This window comes from Contarinia nasturtii, unplaced genomic scaffold (genome assembly GCF_009176525.2).
Source record: "Contarinia nasturtii isolate CC-2019 unplaced genomic scaffold, AAFC_CNas_1.1 Cnas_scaffold_350, whole genome shotgun sequence".
In the NCBI taxonomy this organism is placed as follows: Eukaryota; Metazoa; Arthropoda; class Insecta; order Diptera; family Cecidomyiidae; genus Contarinia; species Contarinia nasturtii.
In genome coordinates this window covers 1,770,007-1,789,436 of record NW_022197705.1, presented here as the reverse complement: position 1 = coordinate 1,789,436, position 19,430 = coordinate 1,770,007, and the positions used below count along the sequence as shown (strand labels likewise).

General features: G+C 32.3%; 3 protein-coding genes across 11 annotated transcripts; 2 read left to right on the top strand and 1 right to left on the bottom strand.

Moving 5' to 3' along the window:
- Window positions 1–1,046: 1,046 nt before the first annotated feature.
- Window positions 1,047–10,416, top strand: LOC116338318 (ELAV-like protein 3). 8 transcript variants are annotated; one of them, XM_031763481.1, is made up of 9 exons: window positions 1,047–1,245; window positions 3,508–3,712; window positions 6,038–6,080; window positions 6,156–6,503; window positions 6,584–6,687; window positions 6,752–6,905; window positions 7,141–7,360; window positions 7,426–7,606; window positions 7,756–10,416. In XM_031763481.1, the coding sequence occupies exons 4-9, from the start codon at window positions 6,335–6,337 to the stop codon at window positions 7,915–7,917; spliced, it is 990 nt and encodes a 329-aa protein (XP_031619341.1). In that variant the 5' UTR covers window positions 1,047–1,245; window positions 3,508–3,712; window positions 6,038–6,080; window positions 6,156–6,334; the 3' UTR covers window positions 7,918–10,416. The 8 variants fall into 8 exon arrangements, with proteins under 8 accessions (XP_031619341.1, XP_031619334.1, XP_031619340.1 ...); XM_031763474.1 differs by having other exon boundaries at window positions 1,051–1,245; window positions 7,129–7,360; XM_031763480.1 differs by having other exon boundaries at window positions 1,059–1,245; window positions 7,129–7,360; window positions 7,432–7,606.
- A 2,438-nt stretch (window positions 10,417–12,854) lies between these two features.
- On the bottom strand, window positions 12,855–16,046 carry LOC116338317 (probable serine hydrolase). Its single transcript, XM_031763473.1, has 5 exons — window positions 15,515–16,046; window positions 14,688–14,795; window positions 14,250–14,274; window positions 13,968–14,172; window positions 12,855–13,901 (listed from the first exon to the last, which is right to left on the bottom strand). Exons 1-5 carry the CDS (start codon window positions 15,588–15,590, stop codon window positions 13,308–13,310), a joined length of 1,008 nt encoding a protein of 335 aa, XP_031619333.1. The 5' UTR covers window positions 15,591–16,046; the 3' UTR covers window positions 12,855–13,307.
- A 456-nt stretch (window positions 16,047–16,502) lies between these two features.
- On the top strand, window positions 16,503–18,915 carry LOC116338316 (coiled-coil domain-containing protein 47). Of its 2 annotated transcripts, XM_031763471.1 has the most exons (5): window positions 16,503–16,548; window positions 16,632–16,727; window positions 16,937–17,325; window positions 17,423–17,867; window positions 17,969–18,915. In XM_031763471.1, the coding sequence occupies exons 3-5, from the start codon at window positions 16,967–16,969 to the stop codon at window positions 18,557–18,559; spliced, it is 1,395 nt and encodes a 464-aa protein (XP_031619331.1). In that variant the 5' UTR covers window positions 16,503–16,548; window positions 16,632–16,727; window positions 16,937–16,966; the 3' UTR covers window positions 18,560–18,915. The 2 variants fall into 2 exon arrangements, with proteins under 2 accessions (XP_031619331.1, XP_031619330.1); XM_031763470.1 differs by having other exon boundaries at window positions 16,509–16,727.
- The last annotated feature ends 515 nt before the right edge of the window (window positions 18,916–19,430 follow it).

Sequence of the window (19,430 nt, the reverse complement as noted above, 5' to 3'; positions counted from 1 at the left end):
AATGATTTATTCTGCATTAAAACCCGACCTCTGGTAATTTGCAAATTATAATCTTAATACTTTTTGAAGCGTACCATGCAAAGCATAATGCATGGGCTTAGATTGCTGCATAGTTGAAGAAATTTATAAAAAAATTGGTCAATTCAAAATACTTTTTTGGAAAAGATATAGCTGAAAACTCGAAATCATTCAGTATTAAAATTTCTTCTTTCTCCGCTGTATACAATGACTTCCTTTGTAATAAAAAAAAGAAGTAATTTCGGTAGACATGCAACGGCCAATACGCAGACTCGTGAAGCGGACATATGATCGTAGTACAAGTAAATGCTATGCGGCATATTGTAAGTTTGAACCGAATTAAATCGAACATAAACAAACCAAAACAGGGAAATTCGGTACTACGAGATATGGATACCGATACTATCAAATCAAAAGAGAGCAGCCGTAGCGCATTTTCAAGCAACTGAATTGAATAGGGTCAAAGTACCGAACGTACATAAGTTAACAAATAAAGAGTCTGAATCGTGGAACTGTTTCCAATAGACCAATAGCTAGAATGGAATAAATGCACACTGCATACATGCACTGCACATTCGTGCATTGGATTTTGTTGAAATTAAATGGTTTCCATTATTTTCCACTTCCAATTGTGCCCATATTGGATGATGATGTGAAAGAGAGACCCAGTAATATCAGCTCATTGATATTTTGCCATTCAGTCATAAAGTACGTTATTCGGTTTTTATCCTTAATTTTAGTTCCGTTCAGTTTCAGTATCAGTGACAAAATTTTTTAATGTATTAGTGTTTAATGACGGCCCTTTTTGCGAAACAAATAGTCGATTTCAGCGACAAATATACACAAAATATTTTATGGTGTTTATGTGTTTCATAAATTAATCTCAGTTTTTCATTTGCAAACAACTTTTTTCTTTCATATTTAAATATTTTTCACACTTCCGGAACGTATTATTCCACATTTTTTATTTGAATTTTTTCGTGAAAAATATTTTGTTGCTTTTTTAATAAGAAACGACGGACAAGATCAATAATATACGAGTAATTATACACATTTAAAAACTTGGTGATCAATAAATATTCAAATTTTTAATTCATTAAAAGTTTAAATTATAAACAGTATTAATAATAATTTCATAAAAAAAACATACTAAAGTCATTTAAAAATTTGCAACGAGCTACTCAATATTATAACAGAAGAATAGATACTTCAATTTTGTAGAAAAATGTAAGTAATTCATATTTTACTTTTTATTTTTTTTTCTCGGATTGAATGCATCCAAAATGCATTCTTCATCTAGAAAAAATTGAAAAAAATCAATTTATCTCTTTTCCTTCTCCATTTTCTTTCTTCCTTGCGTTGAAATCCAAAAAAAATGCTTTAGACATAATGGTTTCGTTTGTTTGAGAAAATTAAAATAGTTTTTGCTACAACCTCATATATATTGAATAGCGTCGGCGTAAGATTTTTATGCTTCTTGATACATACTGAATGAATGATGACTATTATCCACGTATATAAAGAAAAGTTTCACCCTATCATTTATTTATTTGAGGTTTTAATGTCTGCCGAAAACTGTACTTTTTGCCTGGAAAATGTGTCCTTAGCTAAAAAAAACTTTTTGATTGTTAACAACGTCAATAGTTGAGAGTAAATTTGAAAAATGTTGCAAAAAAAATATTTCATTTCCAACAAATTAAACTCCCAAAATGTCAATATTTGTCTTAAACTTTTCAACCTGAACACTAGATGTGATTTTCTTGGTCTCAATGATATTGTAGTATTGTACGTTTTACTGTGTCCGTTGATGCCAGTCGTAGTACATAAAGAAAATTTGCTTAAAAAAGCATCGTGAAGACTTTCCCATTTGAAAATAAGTTGACCTATCCAATTTGTAAGTATTTTATGTATTTGCAGCAAAAACGACTTCGAATTAAATCAAGCTGTCATTATTTTATTTTACCATTGTATTTATACGAATTTAGCTTGAAAAAAAAGACTTCGAATTTGGATGAAAAATGTTTTAAAATTTGTATAATGAAACATTATAGCGGAAGAGTTTAAAGAAAAAAGTGGTACCCTTGTATGCTGCCACTCCTCCACATGATTAAATATTTTATTGAAATTTTTCCACAGCATCGGTAAGAAGAGACTTTTTAGTCTTTTATACAAGATAAGATGTATGTTTGGCCGGCAATTGAGCTGAAAAAATGTTCAGTTGCATCATTTTTTGGTCATGGATTCTACTTTCAAAATATGCTCCCGTTTAATTGCCATTATTTATCGTAAATGTATAAATAATTCGAATTTCCGACTTAAACGTAAAATTGATTGGTTGTCTTTAATGTAGAATGAATTGTAACCGCTGAGTCCAAAATCCATTTATCACTTGGGCTGTGCTCTCATAATTTATTTGCCAATTCGTGGTATTTATATATATATGTATTTACGAGAATTATGTAAAGTTGAAGTACAAAGAAATGCCATTTTTAAAACGTTGCAGGAAATGTATGCGGATTGTTCGAGCGAATTTGAGGCAGATAATATTATAAAAGAGTGCCCATCATTCGATCTAAAAAGTGCATTGTATCTATAGATGCAACGATGACAATAGTATGAGACACACATACATGCATTTCAATATATAATATTTAATCAAGGGTCGTCTGTTGTCCGCACCCTTGTACGTCTGCTTTCAATCGTTGCGATTTCGTTTATTATTTTGGAAGTTTTGGTCTTTTGGACGGGAATGAACTTCCTACTTCAATACAGCACATGCGTTATACTCCACATTCACAGCCAGGGTTCGGTATACGACCGAACAATACAAGTAAACTTGAGGTTTTTTTTTTGAATACTTTGAGTCGGTTTTTTTTCCTGTAAGCCGAACAATTACCGAGAATTAAGTTCGAATTTGCTTTGAATTTAACAAACAATTTATAATATTAAATATGTTAAATTAGTTCCTGAATTTATCGGAGATAACATAGACTTTAGGCTCCGATTCGTCTGTATAATATTCAAAAAAAAAGTCGTTCCATGATTTAGTGTACAAGGAAATGCTGCACATAATTTTTTATATATGAGTTGATGTATCGATTGTTATAAAATATAATGTTATATAGTATATATGTCTATATCGCATCATCATTGTTGATACCTATGCGTTTCACATTGATTCGGTGTAGTTGTGCAACACACTAACGCCCAATCCTTCGTCGGCAAATGGAAAATGGAATCTGTGTTTATATTCAGTGCATTTTCGAACGATATCAAACGCATAAAATAAACTTGCATACAAAAGATATCCCATTTAGTTCTCTTCACTACATTTACCCACCCCGAAAATTCAGAGTTTTCAAATGCTCTTTCTAGAACAAAAGTCCAATTATTTGCAATAAGTGTCTGTGTAAATAAATTATAACAAAATTTCAATTCTTTAGCATCGAATTAAAAAGCTAAGTTTTTTATTTAATTCATATTTTGCAGTTCCCGGAATATCTACGTATAAAAAAAGCTTCCATCGTAGCGGCATTTTATGTAACCACGAACGAAACACACAAACAATATACATATCCAGGAATACGGAAATTGTCAGGAGAAGAGACTGCACGGCAAGCTATAAAGATATGAACGGATCATTTGAAATCATCCTTTTTTCGTAGTCTTGTTGGTTCCACTTCTCTACTCATAAGTAAGCTAAATATATAAATTTAATACATATATAGTGGTTCTCTCTCATTTTGTGTGGGTGCGTTCGGCTTTGTGTGTGCGAGTGAGAGCGAGCGGCTTCGAGTCTGTGCACTCTCCATGTCCTTTGATACTCTGATACGTTTGTGTGCTGCAATGCGTTGTTATGCTCTCTCTCTCTCTCTCTCTCTCTCTCTCTCTCTCTCTCTCTTCGTGTATGTCTCTCCATCCAAGCTACTGAGCCAAACCAATTCCATCGGTTTTCCCAATTTTCACCAACAGTATAATTTTACAAACGGTGTGATACAGTGAAGTTTTCCATATAGCTTGCATTTAGCAAAAATACGTTTTGTTCCTTTTCTCCAATTTTTTCAGTTTTTTGGTTCCTTGTATTTCATTTCCTAGTGTGTATGTGTGTTATTTGCCACTGTGAATGTTATATTTTTCAAAGAATTCTTCTACAAGTGAAATAATATTTAAAAAAACGCGAAATATTTCAAATCAACCACGAAAAATCTATACTTCAAAGATTATTAGTGCGATCTATGTGTGTGATGGAATGGTCACTTTAGTTGAAACGAATAAAAAAAATTGTTAAAAATTCAATATTTTCCTATTAAAGAATTTCAAAGATTATTTACATTATTAATAGCTTCCTTTTCTCTATCTCGATCGAATTAAATTAATAATAAACGTGTAAGACTTTATTTTCGATTGCCGACGCTTGGCATCTTTTTCACGCAAAAAGCTGAATTTAACATATTAAATAAAATCGAAAAGGTAAAGTTTTGTTGAAAAATTGGCGTAACCCTCCCGTTGAAAATTACCACTTTTACAATATTGCATAAGGTTCCCTTTTTTTGACGTCTAGAATCCAAGCAAATTGGGTGGTTCCTCAAATGCAGTTTAAGCAGAAAGCGTATCGTATATATGTATAAAACTTATATATATACTCCACGCTCATATCTATAGATATACACACATTTTTAGGTGAGTTCAGTGCTCGAGCATAATTAAACTCAACGCAAACTCACACTTGACGAGATAAATGTTTGTCGGCGTGTTTATGTGTGTAACTCGAAATTCGAGAGCGCTGGAAAGCGGAACCCAAATGTTGAACTACCTCACTAAAACACACTCGTCTTATGAATGAACAAATCAATGTGCTTCAATCATAAGGAGTTGTCGTAAAATTTTACTATACCGCACGACCAAAATCAACCATAATATAAAAAAATTACCCATATGCAAAATGTGCTCCAATTTAAAAAAAAAATCTTTCCATTTTTCCATGAAGAAAAAAATCGTTTTGAATTTTATTCCCAATAATGTGCAATTTCCACAATGGAATCCGTTTTGAGCACAAAATTTAAAGCACAACATAGTACATAAGTGTGTATTCCCCTACAATTGCTTTGCGGCAAGTTCTTGATATTTGACAGTTTTATGCGTATATCTAGCTTGTGAACATGCACCGTACGGTGTTATTAGTATTTTGACTATGTATTTCTAGTCGGTTTTTTTTCTGTTCGCTTCGTCTATATGCTCTATTCACAAAATTATCAAAAATGTATTGTGTGTAGTGCAAGGAGAGCTTACTGCGCACGAACAAGCGAAATTATTTTTACAAAAAAAAAACCGATGCATGAACGCCAGTAGTATGTTATGCGATTTCAAACGTAAAAGTTCTTTTTTGGGAATTTCGTTTCGGGCTATTTTCGTTTATCATTTACTTTTAATTTTACAAATTTTACTACTTTTCTAAATTGTGTCTTTTAAATACCTATTATTTCATCAAACGAAATTATTGCTTGATAGCATTCGGTTGTAGTCAAACAATTTGAAAGTGTCGAAAGGATGATGTGCTAGTTTTTTTTCATCGAAGAATTGACAAGCAACTTTGTTTGAACATTTAAAACGAAATACAATGGATTCTATTGATCATAGGTACATCATTGACCAAGATGTTTTATCATTTGACACTCGCGACGAATAATAGTTGTTAAATGAGAAGGATTTATATATAGACTACGCTAAAAATATTCATAAATTGCATTGCAATGAAATTGAAAGTGTCAGTGTTTATGTTTGCCTAGTATTATTTTGGTGTTTACATCGCGTGCACAATAAAGCTTCGCAGCTTAGCTGAATCAAATGGTTAAAATACTAGAAATTATTTCAAAAATCACGTGCACCCACATCGACTGACTTCGATGCAAAGAAAAATCTGCTTGAAGTTATACCTAGTAATCTTATAAGCCGCTAAAGTATTGAATGGAACGGTTGGTACATCCGTATCTTATTTCAATTTTTTTTGTTCTCTTTATAGGCTCGATAAACACCAAAGCAATATTCCTTCAAATAAGAAACAAGTAAGAAAAATTGTACAAGCTTTATAGCCTAGAATAATCGAAAATGAATTTGCTATGATTCTATGTTTGTTTCAGAAAAAATACCAACTTTAATATAATACAAAGAATATCAACTTTTATACTGCAAAAATTTCCAAGAAATAAAATTATTTGCTAGTGATTTTTACATTAAATTGTACCGATAAAGAGTGAGAGGAGAATTTTTTGAACAATATCTCAGCATAAATTGACGAATAGCAACAATAAGTGATAAAATGGCGTTAGACGGACAACAAAATGGTAGTGGAAATGGTCAAGACGAATCAAAAACTAATTTGATCGTCAATTATTTACCACAAACAATGACACAAGAAGAAATTCGATCCCTGTTTTCAAGCATTGGCGATGTTGAAAGTTGTAAATTGATTCGTGATAAAGTGACCGGTGAATTGAATTTAAATATAACTTGTTTTTACTTCATACATTTTGAAGACAGAGATTATATATATGTATACTTTCAATAGGGCAAAGTTTGGGCTACGGTTTCGTAAACTATCAACGTGCTGAAGATGCAGATAAAGCCATCAATACTTTGAACGGCTTGCGTTTACAAAACAAAACTATAAAGGTTTTTATCAATGACATAACAACAATCGTGAACATTGAAAGGATAATAATTTGTTTAAAATTAGGTGTCGTTCGCTCGACCAAGCTCGGAATCAATCAAAGGTGCTAATTTGTATGTGTCTGGTTTGCCAAAAAATATGTCACAACCTGATTTGGAATCGTTATTCAGCCCATACGGACGTATCATAACATCACGTATTTTATGCGACAATATAACCGGTAAAAATGATCCATTTTACAATTTATTTTCGAAGATTACGATTTTTTTGCGAGAAAACTAATAGTTTTTTTTTAGTCTTGTAAAGTTTTTGAATTTTGATTTCTTCCTTTTGATTTGGTTGATGATTGTTTAAAATAGTGATAAAATGTGAATAGAAAATTAAAAAATTCGAATCTGAATTCGAAAATACATAAAAGCCCCTATAACGTATGCCATTTTTAGGCTTATCAAAAGGTGTTGGATTCATACGTTTTGATCAGCGGTGCGAGGCCGAACGAGCCATCAAAGAGCTGAATGGAACGATACCGAAAAATTCGAATGAAGCAATCACCGTGAAATTTGCAAACAATCCCAGCAGTAATAAAACAATGGCCCCGTTAGCCGCTTATCTTACACCGCAAACAACTCGACGTGGATTTCCGGGTCCAATACATCATGCCACCGGACGATTTAGGTAAATCAAATATTCACATTTATAATAGCTATTCCATTTAACTGAAAAATATTAACAATTGTTAGATACAGTTTGAATTCTAGATATTCGCCATTGGCTAACGATATTTTGGCTAACTCAATGCTGTCGTCGAACCCAATAAATGGATCAGGCTGGTGCATTTTTGTATACAACCTAGCACCAGAAACCGAAGAAAATGTTCTTTGGCAATTATTTGGACCTTTTGGCGCCGTACAATCAGTTAAAGTGAGTGTTTTTTTTTTCAAAATCCCATTTTATCTTACTAGTATTAACACCGGTGACCGGAACAAAGTGAAAAAAAAGAAAACATCTTGGACTCTAAGTCAGAAGCTATAGAATAATATTTCCACCGCAATGTCTTTTGTTATTTGCAGGTCATACGAGATTTGCAATCGAATAAATGCAAAGGATTTGGATTTGTGACAATGACTAACTACGAGGATGCTGTTGTTGCAATTCAATCACTAAATGGATATACTTTGGGCAATCGTGTATTACAAGTCAGTTTTAAGACCAACAAAACAAAAACAAACTAAACATTAAATTTAAAATATCAACAATTTTATAATTGAATTTTCGAAATGTTGTGTTTTTTGTTTGTTTACAAACGCAAACACCAATGCACAAGACATTTTTCCAATTGATTCGTTTTCGTGTTATCTCTTGATAAAAATTCATGGAAATAACATTTATTTTTGTATCAAAAGTCTTAGACACAGTTGAAATCCAAAAATAAACAAAAAACATGTTCGTTTAAGATTGATTTTTATTAGTTTCTGTTTAAATAAATTGGTTTTTTTGGTTGAATTTATCGGTAGATAATGCATTTCCTCATGATGCCAACGCATACAATAAACATTTCTTCTTAATTCTCTTTCTTCGAAACCGATTTTAACGCACAATCGTTCACATACATATATATATATTGAAATACAAAAACAGAAAGCTATTATTGCAAAGAGAAAACAAAAACCCACAAATATTTGAAAAATTTAAATTTGATTCGCAATAAATGGCCGATGGGGCTGACAAACATACACTCACACTTTATCCGTAAATACTGAATTTTTTTCAACTTATGATGCATATATATTAACATGAGAAGATTTTATAAAATATTAAAATATATTTACCGATAAGATTACTATCGATTAACTTTATAAATTGTGTTATGTGTACGTAGTTAATTAGTCGTCAAAATACCCACAGATTATTTCAATAAATATTTAAAACGAAAAAAAAATGAACATCCAGGATATGCAACAAATTTAATTGTAGCAAACAGACACCTTAACATTCACCTATATTCTTTTTTGACATTTACATTGACAATGTAATAGTGATGACGAATGGAAGAAAACCCTGTGCTTTCCAAATGAAATAAAAATAAAATAATGAAATGAAATAATACACAAAATAGACCGTTCGAGATTTTTAATAATTCATTTACGTGCTTCATTAATCTAAAGACAAAGTATTTAAATAAACATATGTGTACTGTGTAGCATTTGATCTTATAATTAATATTTTTTATTCCATTTTCCATTTTCCATTTTTAGAATTACATTGATAACATCTTGTGCAATCCTATAAAGTAGTTATTACATTTTTTCGATTCTAAGGAGAATTATATTTCTCTGTCAATCAAATAAAAATAGAGGACAAGAAAAATGAGAGAAAAAACCTCAAATTTTATAACTATGAAAAGTTCCAAGAACATGTTTGATTAACATCACACAACACACAAACACATACACAAAAAACTAAACACAAAAAAAATCGTGACAAAGGTGCTCATTTAAAATAAAGAAAGAAAAACAAACCCATCTCATCTTAGATCAATTGAAGTAATAAATTAATTTATAAAACAAAAAACTTATTGATTGTATAAAAAAGCTTCCGTCAAAACAAAATATTTAGAAAACCGTTTTAGGGAACTGATTCATGAATAAAACGTGAAAAAGAGAGAGAAAAATGATTAAGAAATAATAGAAAATACGACAACGATTATACAAATATTCATCGAATAAATTTAAATTTTTCATATATTCGTGAATAGTATTCATGTCAAAAGAGAACAACAAGAATAAACAACAACAACAAAATACTAACAAAAGCAAAGACAAGAATAAATAATTGAACAAAAGAAATTAATTAAAAAAAAAAAATTGCAAACGTAGACCATCAATAAGATTGTGCGAATTATAAGTACGCTTATAAAAACATAAGGTATTCTTAAGAAAGACGCAGTTTTCTCTCTGTATTGAGCGTCACCGTGAAAAGTGTATTTAAACAAAAACAAACAAAAAAAGTATTCAAAAATCAAGTATTTAGATACGTTTTAGTGAATCATGGGCATTTCGAATATTATTGCCAGCGACAAATACTTCAATTGGCTGAAATGATATTGTATTACATTTTCCTGATGACATAAAATAACAACAAATTTTTTATATTCAATGTTTGGAATTTTACTTTTTTGGGCAATATCTGTAGCATAAGTTGGCAACGCTTCCGAACTATGATTGCATTTAAACATATTAGATAAAATTAACAATGTATGTTGTTTAGAAATTACCAAACAAAAATGGTATTGATTTAGACAAATCTAGAATATTTGGAAAATTAAACACTTACCAGCGCGAGAACTGATCGATATAATCACAGGAAATTTAAAATAAAATTAAAAAAAAAAGAAACACCAAATTTTCATTGCAAATTTTCAAACTAGTTCCGATGTTTGTCTTAATTTTGTATGAAAATTTTTCATTATTAGATCAATTTGTTTGAACATTATCATCTCTATTTTCGGAAGAAAAGCTTGATTTTGTAATCGATGATTTAGTCAAAAGATTTGGCCATGCGCTTCTTTAATATTTAATTCAATATTCAATTTGTACTTATATTTAACATTGTTTTTGTCACACTTATTTATTCAATATTCATTTCTGATTTGAAAATGATACATTTTTTTTGTAACACTCAACTATTTTTTAAGTCACGCAAATAATAAATCATATCTACTTGTACCATTATTTCAATGTGTTATGGTATTGATGTCCATTCTCTTAACAAAACAAACAAACAACATAATAAAATTCACAATTTGGGATGAAAAAAAATCGATAAAATAAAGGTGAAATAATGAAAGCAGGAATCTATTCAATAATAATTTCATAAAATATTTACCGAAACACAACGATGTGTTCTTAATTATTATCTTAGAATTTATCTCACATATGTTCAATTTATTCTCAATAAAGGCGGTAATGGAGACATGATGAAATATACAATTCAGGACTGATTCATGCTTATAAACTGGTAATTTTGTTCTTTATAGTGAACATATTCATTTAAGTGGGCTTATGCATTGCAATCTTTGCCATAAGTTTTGTAGCTGATGATGGTAACTTTTGAATTTTATTTTTATTTAATGTTAAGCTAAAAACAACATTACTGATATTTCTTTCATTTGGTTTAAAGTTGTACTTTTTAGATGATAAAGTTTGTTCTTTGCTCACTTTTCTGGAACTTAATTTCCAGTCAATGGTTTTCAGCTATGGATATAGCGGCTACTATTTCATAGGCGCTATTTAACTCGTGTGCTGTGTGTAATACTGAGCATGGCCCACTATTCTACTGCACATTTGAATGTGAGTGCATACAAACGAGAGAGATTATGAAAATAACGCACAACGTGGAGAAAACAAAGATGACAAACATAGATTTATTGCATTATTTTCTTTCCAAAATGTATATTTTCAGTAACTTATTCACCATAAAAACGTGTGAATCTTATTTTCTTACCAAGATCAGGGCTGTAATTTTCACTCTGTGAGTGCACGCACACAGTAGTGAGCACACTCACATTCTATGTGCGTCGCACACAATGCTTGTATTTTGCATGTGTGCGCACACTTAGTCACAAGTTTGACATTTTTGGCGGTTGGCAAATTTGTAACTAAGTGTGCGTGCACATTCAAAATACAAGCACTGTGTGCGACGCACATTGAGTGTGAGTGTGCACACTACTGTGTGCGTGCACTGACAGGGTGAAAATTACAGCCCTGACCAAGATACATAATCTCAGCAAGTTTGAAGAAATTCCAAAAATTTTGTATGGGAGGTACCCCTGATTTTTTTTTGGAATTCGTTCAAACTTTCAGAATGTTATTTTTTATGAATTATAGCCTGTGCAAAGTTTCACGACATTACGACACCATAAAAGTATAGGTCCCATACAAAATCATCATTTTTGGTGATTTTTTCACATTTTTGTATGTAAAATGTGTTAACCATTGATCGTATCGCAAAACTAACGCCAGATTCGGTTTTCTCGCACCAAAAAACCCCTTATTACGTATATTTTACATAATTTTTTTAGGAAATAGAAATCTCTCAAAAGTCACCAAAATGGGTCCATCGAGGTATCTTCCCAATGAATTTGTAGCGCCATGGTTTCCTACTTGAACAAACCAATGGTCCATATCGTGTTTTTAGACCTCAAATATGCTAAAAACGGCCTGGAATGTTAAAAATGATATACTTTTTTTTGGGCCACCCTAATTCGCATCCATTAGTAATTTCTTCTTAAATGAATCGTAAAAATAATATGTTGTTTTGTTGCAAGAAATTAATTCATTTCCCACGGGATTGGATTCTGTCGTTGGGTGAAAATAAATATTCTTGTGGAATTCATCGAACGTCTGGCAATTTTCGTATTTTCATAGACCAATTTTAAATGAAACATGTCTATTATTATAGATGATACTGATCTTAAATAATTATTCGGCGGTAACTCACAAAATGTGTTCCATTTTTCGGAGTCATGTCATTTGCATTTTTAAGTTGCGCTTTTTTTGCTTTTTAACTGAAGAAATACTTCCAATTGATATTCAAAAAAGTCGATCGCATGATCACTGATCGTTGAACAGTGAGGAGCAAAATATTAAAAGGTAAATAAAAATATCGAAAATCATAATATTATTACATTTAATTATTTTTTCCTCAATGCGCAACTGGCCGAAGGCTTAATTTGCGATCTCATTTTCAATCAAATTTAAGTAGACTTGAGTATGGATCGACTAGTAATAGACTCGAATTTTGAATTACGAAAAGCAATAAATGTCAATTATATGAAATATACTTACATACTAGAGTACTGTGCAATTGTTTATTTGAAGTCTTGTTCGATCCAAACAGCAGACTTGTCAATAATTATTGAATGTTTAAAAAATAAAGAAGCTGACTTTTATGGCTATCATAACCTATACAATTCCATTCAAGATGATAAAAAAATCAAACAAAACAAATGCAATGTATTTTACTGTTTATTGTGCTTTGTTCGTATTTAACATTTGTACTTGTCTCTCTGTGTTTTTTCCCCTGTTGCCTCGCTCATTTAATAAATTTTATAAGATGTGCACTGCAAAGTGTCGGCAAAATGATTGCCAATGGTTTATAGATCACATAATTTTTATTTTCAACATAATTCATTTGTTTATTTTCGTATGTTTGTTGTTTAAAATGTCCTGTCCTAAATTCCATAATTTGAATAAATAATAATTCTGTGTATCTTTTTCACTGCGGTGAGTATCCGACACTCAGTGTCGTTCAATTTGACAACAAATTTGTTGGTCTTGAATATTTTGAATATTATGTCGTTTTCTTTTTCTTTTTGAATAAATAACAATGCCAAAGTATGGAACTCCCCACGAGATTTATACATCGTCCTCGAATTTCTCTTAGAATTGCATGAAGCGATAGTAATATAAAAATGAGTAAGCTATTTTTGCATTCAAGATGAAACGGAAATGAAATCTATAGATTGTGTGTTTGCATGGAATACTAAAATTGCTCGCGTGTGAAATGTTTTATTGAAATCGATGGCAAAGTTTAATCAAATAAGGGTTTGTTTTTTGATTTATTAATCATCGTTGTTTGAATCTGGATTCAATAAGAATCCGCTTATTATTCCACTGATTCGGTGTGGAGTCATTAAGTGTAGGTGATGAGTACCGGGTACCTCGTGATATTCAAGTGTGGCATTTTTTCGCATTGCATCGAGGACCATTGGATATATTTCTGGTTTTTCAAGTTCTATACCGGGCACCGCTCTGATGTTTAGCACATGACATTTTATCAATTCGGCATACGCAAGTACATGCTCTAATGAAAACATTCCCAACAAAGAAACCTTCAATCGAAGATCTCTTGAAAAGAAATATCCATCTTTTGAATGACTTTTGGGGGCTTCTTTCATGCCTCGAATCATTAAAATTTTGGCTGCGTCTCTATCAATCCATCCTTTATATGCGTCATTCGCCACTGTAATCATCTCGTCGTACGAATAACATGGAAGTTTTGAAGCTGGTAACCTTTCATATTCCAAAGCTTTGTCGATACAGTGTCCGGTCATGGCAGCATTTTTCTTCAGATCACGTACACTTGGACCATACAAATCAATGCTGATAAATTGCGAAACTTCATCGGGAAACGATGCAGCATACATAAAACACACCTAAATGAATTTTAATTTTAGATTTTAACGTTGTACTTTAATTGATAAGATAAATTCTTGACTTACTGCGCCACCCAGAGAATGGCCCATCAATTTCACTTTTTTCCATCCGAAATGTTTCACTATACGTCGCACCAATGGAATGTAATCCCAAAAAACATGATAGTTTATTCCGGTTGGAAAATGTGATGAATATCCGTGTCCTGGTAAATCGATTGACCACACTGCTATTGTTTTAGGTAGAAGGGGTATCAGGCGATCGAAAGTTCCGCTAATATAAGAAATATCATTGAAATGGAATTGCTTGAATATGTTGTACCTTGTACCTAAATACAAAGAAAAACATACCTGTTGTCTTGCCATCCATGAAGGGCTGTTTAATTATAATTTCGTAATAACGTCAATACATCAAACCATCAATAAAATCTATTTGTTAAGAAATGATTTGCGCTAACAGTAGAGGTATTAACGAACGCTCATTTTCGTGTTCGTTCGTGTTCGTCACTTTCTTGATGTTGATTTCTACTTTGCGAACGAACACGTTCATTCGTAGTGGCTGTCCTTGCGAACACGAACGAACGCGAAAAACAATTTCCACCCTGCGAACGAACGCGAACGAACACGAATATAGATTCCGACTCTTCGAACGAACACGTTCGTTCGTAGTGTGGGTCTTTACGAACGCAAGCGAACGCGAACCAATTTTTTTTATACGAACGAACATTTCTTTCTACGAAAGCGTTGGCTAACACCTCTATCCTAACAGTGACATCACAGTGTATTTACCTATTACGGGCTGTTTATCACGATCGCCATACCATTTTCCGGCGACTGTGCCCCATGGAACCTCAAATGTCACTTCTTCCCAGTGTCGATGTGGTATTTCTAATTCATCTTTGAAAAAAAAAAAAAACGAAAAACGAACATATCAATTTTTTTTGCTTTTCACCATCATAATGACCTTATATAAAAATGAAAACATGTATTTATGTACGTAGATAAAAATCATGAACCATGCACAGTGAATAAACACATTTTATTCGGTAAAACGCATATTAGAAATGGACAAACTGACGTGGATGTAAGTTCTTTGTGATGACGTCAATAAAGATGTTTATAGCGCTTATCTAAATTGCACTACTCAAAGCAATCTCTACAATAACTACATGGCAAATTATTGAAAATCGATGCCATATTTGTATGATATAAATAAAATCGTGCACTTTGTGACCTTTGGATTCGTAAATTAACCATAATTATTTTGAATAAAATAAAAAATCTCTGGCAATGGGCCGATTTTAAAGAAATGAAAAATATGAAATGCGGTTTGTACTTCAATTCAACATTCTGTGATTCATTCAACAATTTCAAGGAAAAAAAACGAGTATCTGATGTAAACTGACGCGAATAAATTGAACTTTGAAAATGAAGGTCAATGCTCATTTCGTCATTCGTATATCTCTGCATACAAAAGAAAGTAAACAAGAAAATATATAGTGCGTTTATTTGTGTGCTCTATTGCTGGGTTTTGTGTATGGAAATTTGCTTGTGTAATTCAACCGATTGACAATTTATTCGAAAGTTTTGTATAATTTTTTGGTTCGTTAACTTACTTTGCTGGATATCACCATTTGTCGTTGAGTTAGATTCATCAACGTTATTCGATGACAACACATTCGTATTAGGCATGACTTGCTATTCTTAATTATGAGTCTACAAAACAAAATTAATTATAAAAATATCGTATCCGGATTTTAATCTCAATTTCAAACAATGTAAAGCTCTCTTGATTTCGGTTTTGTTTATTGTGAAATAAAAAAATCGCGGACACTGCTCTCTCAAATTCAGATGTTCATCACAACGATTGAAATGTTGAGTGAGAGTAAACGTTAATCACTTCAAAATCGATAAAAAACTGACACTTTATCACGTCTGATTCACGTCTGATTCACGTCTCTTATCAAACGCAATTTAACACTTATTCAGACTATAATTCCATCAAAAATCAATTCACACTGTGTGACAGTTTTACGTTGAAAACGCAATATAAGCGCGATAGAAGAAACAGAGAATAAAAGACACGATTGTCTACTTCAAAGTGACTTCCAACACTAAAGTCAGTGTCTAGTAGACACTGTCTACTTCCTTGATATCACACACCATGAACCATTTTTTTACAATCGATGTTGTCTCAATTAACAAATTGTACAAATGACTGGTGTGTGGCTGAAAGAGACAAAACACTGACATTAAATATATCACGCGATGTAACAGAACAGCTGATAATTGTATTCCCCTACTCTTCCGTCCCTATTGGTAAAGTCGACAAAAATGCAGAGACGTTTTGAATGAAAATAAATTATTTCTGACTGAAAGTGTTCTCGATTCACAAAATTATTTGAAAATTCCATCGATTTCGTACAGAATCATCGAAAAAAATGATCAAACTAATATGTATGACTCGGTGTGAGCAGTCGGTGTGATTTATACTTGCCAACAAAATGTCAGATGTGAATTTGTGTAGACTATGTTTTATCATTGTCTCCACTTATTTGACGTCGGCTGGATTGTCATTTAGTCTAATTCATCACGTACAAATCGTCATTTGATCCGCAAGTTTTTCTTCGTCATTAACACATTACACTAGGTATTCGTACGACCGAAATCGTCATTTAATCAGTACTCATTTATTATGAATTAAAATTAACGGTATTAATCGTTTTGTAATAGGTTAAATTGAAAAACATAAAGTATTTGCCGAAACGATCAAGAAATTATATATATATTATTATTTTTTCTTCATTTGTAAAGTCAAAAATTGAAAAAGTAAGTGAACGATAAAGTGTATGGTGGGAATTTTTGTTCATAAATTCAGCTGATCTAATTAAAGTGTTCAAATCGAAGGATACATGGCCGTCGCGACAAAAATCAATATTGATTTGATTTGTTTGGACGTGGCTGTTTCTAACTTTGTTAACCTTTGTTTGTGATTACGTGTTTGAATAACATATATTCTTATTTCTCATTTCTCACAGAACTCATTTCAGGTTTGAATCGGTCCAATCATGAAACTCATTTCGATTGGAACGTTGTTTGTCATTTTTTTACTGGCTGGATCATTAAACTGTGATAAAGAAGAGGACGACAATGATTTTTCGGAATTCGAAGACTTCGACACGGATGATGACTTTGTGAAGGTGTCAAGCGATCGAAGTGAATTGAAAGGTCCAGGCGGTTCGGTACCTTCTTTTCAAAGTGAAGATGCCGAAGATGATGGAGTCGTAGAAGATGAGGACAGTGAATTTGATCATTTCACCGACGAAGAGGAGTTTGAAGGCTTCAATAAAGACACATCAGCTCCACCAGCTTTTGAGAAAACTGGCGAACCAAAACTTACAGTGGCCAATGTTCCTTTACATTTCAGGTAAGCATTTTGGGAATGTTTATATGATTTCTGACATATTTGAAACAGCCTTGTACGCCGTATGACTATGAATAATAATTTCCCATCATCAATTTAGCGCCCATTGGAAATCGTATTGGATGGAAATGATTATGATAGCCGGACTGTTGGCCTATTTTGGAAATTACTTTGTGGGTCGAAGTAAAAATTCGAAAATCGCTTCGCATTGGCTTCAAACACATCGTACTTTACTCGAAGAGAATTTCGCCATGATCGGCGATGATACGCAAAAAGAAAACCAAGGACCCGATGGCTTTATTAAAGAAAGTGAAAGTGTGTACACTTTGTGGTGCAGCGGCCGCACTTGCTGCGAAGGAATGTTGGTCGAATTGAAATTGATTCGTCGTCAAGATTTGGTAGCTATCATTTCAGACATAATGAAACCATCTCAAGATCAATTGCATATCAAAATTGAATTATCATCGGATATCATGGATCCGTTTGTATTTTGTGTGGCAACTAAGAAAACAGCATCGAAATTCTTTAAAGAAATGTATGATTTGGTGAGTACATCAGGATTTTTTTTCTACCTTTTCAAGAACCGAGGTAAACATTGTTATCAAGCTATTTGGCTAACATGTTTTGTATTTTCTCTCAATCGCAGAGTAAATTCTGTATTCTAGTCAATAATCCTGAAACCAAGTACAATGTCCCAACTGGTATGAGTGTGCTGAGTGAAATTCCCGAAGCCTCATCTGCAATGCTCGACTCCCGTGTCACAGCCATGATGTCCAAATATGGCCACCTAATCGATTACATTTACGTATCGGATCAATATAACGGTGTCATTTCACAGGAAGACCAAAGCCAGCAACTGAAAATGCCCGACGTCAAAAAACAATTGTCGCTCGGATTCAATTTGCCAAATGCAAACGATATGGAATCAACAAAACCGCTAATGGTTCTCGTATTCTATTTGCTCGAAAAAATCAAGCGTTATCGTTTGTCGAAGGAAGGTGTTCAAAAGGCTGAAAAGAATCGTCAACGTGTCGAAGAAGAATTCATGAAAAGTACACATGCTGCACGTGCCGAGGCCGCCGCTCTGCGTCGTGAAGAAAAACGAAAATTGGAGAAAGAGCGCGTCATGGCCGAAGATGATCCAGAAAAACAACGCCGTTGGGAAAAAAAGGAGCAAAAACGCCAACAGAAACGAAATCAACCGAAAATGAAGCAACTTTCAGTGAAAGCCTTGTAAAATATGCATATACTGTTTTCGAAGTACAATCACAAGCAATTTTACTGTAAGATTTATTTCGTTAGCATACCTTTTTTTTCTTCATTCAATTGTATCGATACAATTAATGAATATATACATACACATTACGATGATGATTAGATCCAAATTACTTTTTAGTCCTTTGCATTTAACAGAAGGTGTCATTTCCTATTACCGCAAGAGAAAAAAAACCTTTGTATATGACTCCTTTTACCACAATTAAAATTACAAAAATCGGATTTGCAACATTTTAAAAAAAAACTCATATGTAAGCTATGTGTAAAGTCTGAAAATTGATTGAACCAATAAAACAAAACAACAGACTGTTTAATAAAGTTTTTTTTTTTCTTCTTTTGTTTTGATAAATTCCGTCGAAGCTCGCTTTGCGTCACATTTCATCATTTATAAAGTGGAGAATTGTTTATGCAAATTGGATAAAACTCTAAAAATAGATTGACCGAAATCAAAACATCCTTTTTGATGAACACACACAACATTCGTAATAATATGAAAAGTGCACATTTCTCAGCACAGCAAAGACGGTGGAATTTGAACCGTTTGATAAGTAAAATGAAAGAAAAAAAATGTCATTAAGAAAAAGTAATTACCCGCCGTTATTTATATTGCTTTAGTGTAAATGACAAGTAAGAAATTGTCGGTCTTGGAAGATGTTCATCGTTTGATTAAGTAGAGGAACATTTGATGTGATTGTAAAGAGGTTAAAATAAATTTATCAAAGATTTCAATGAAAATCAACTTGCATCTTTGAATTGACATTGAGAAGAGATCTCGATTGGAGAAAATTAAAAAGAAAGAAAACTCAAAATCCTAGTCAAAACAGGTAATATAA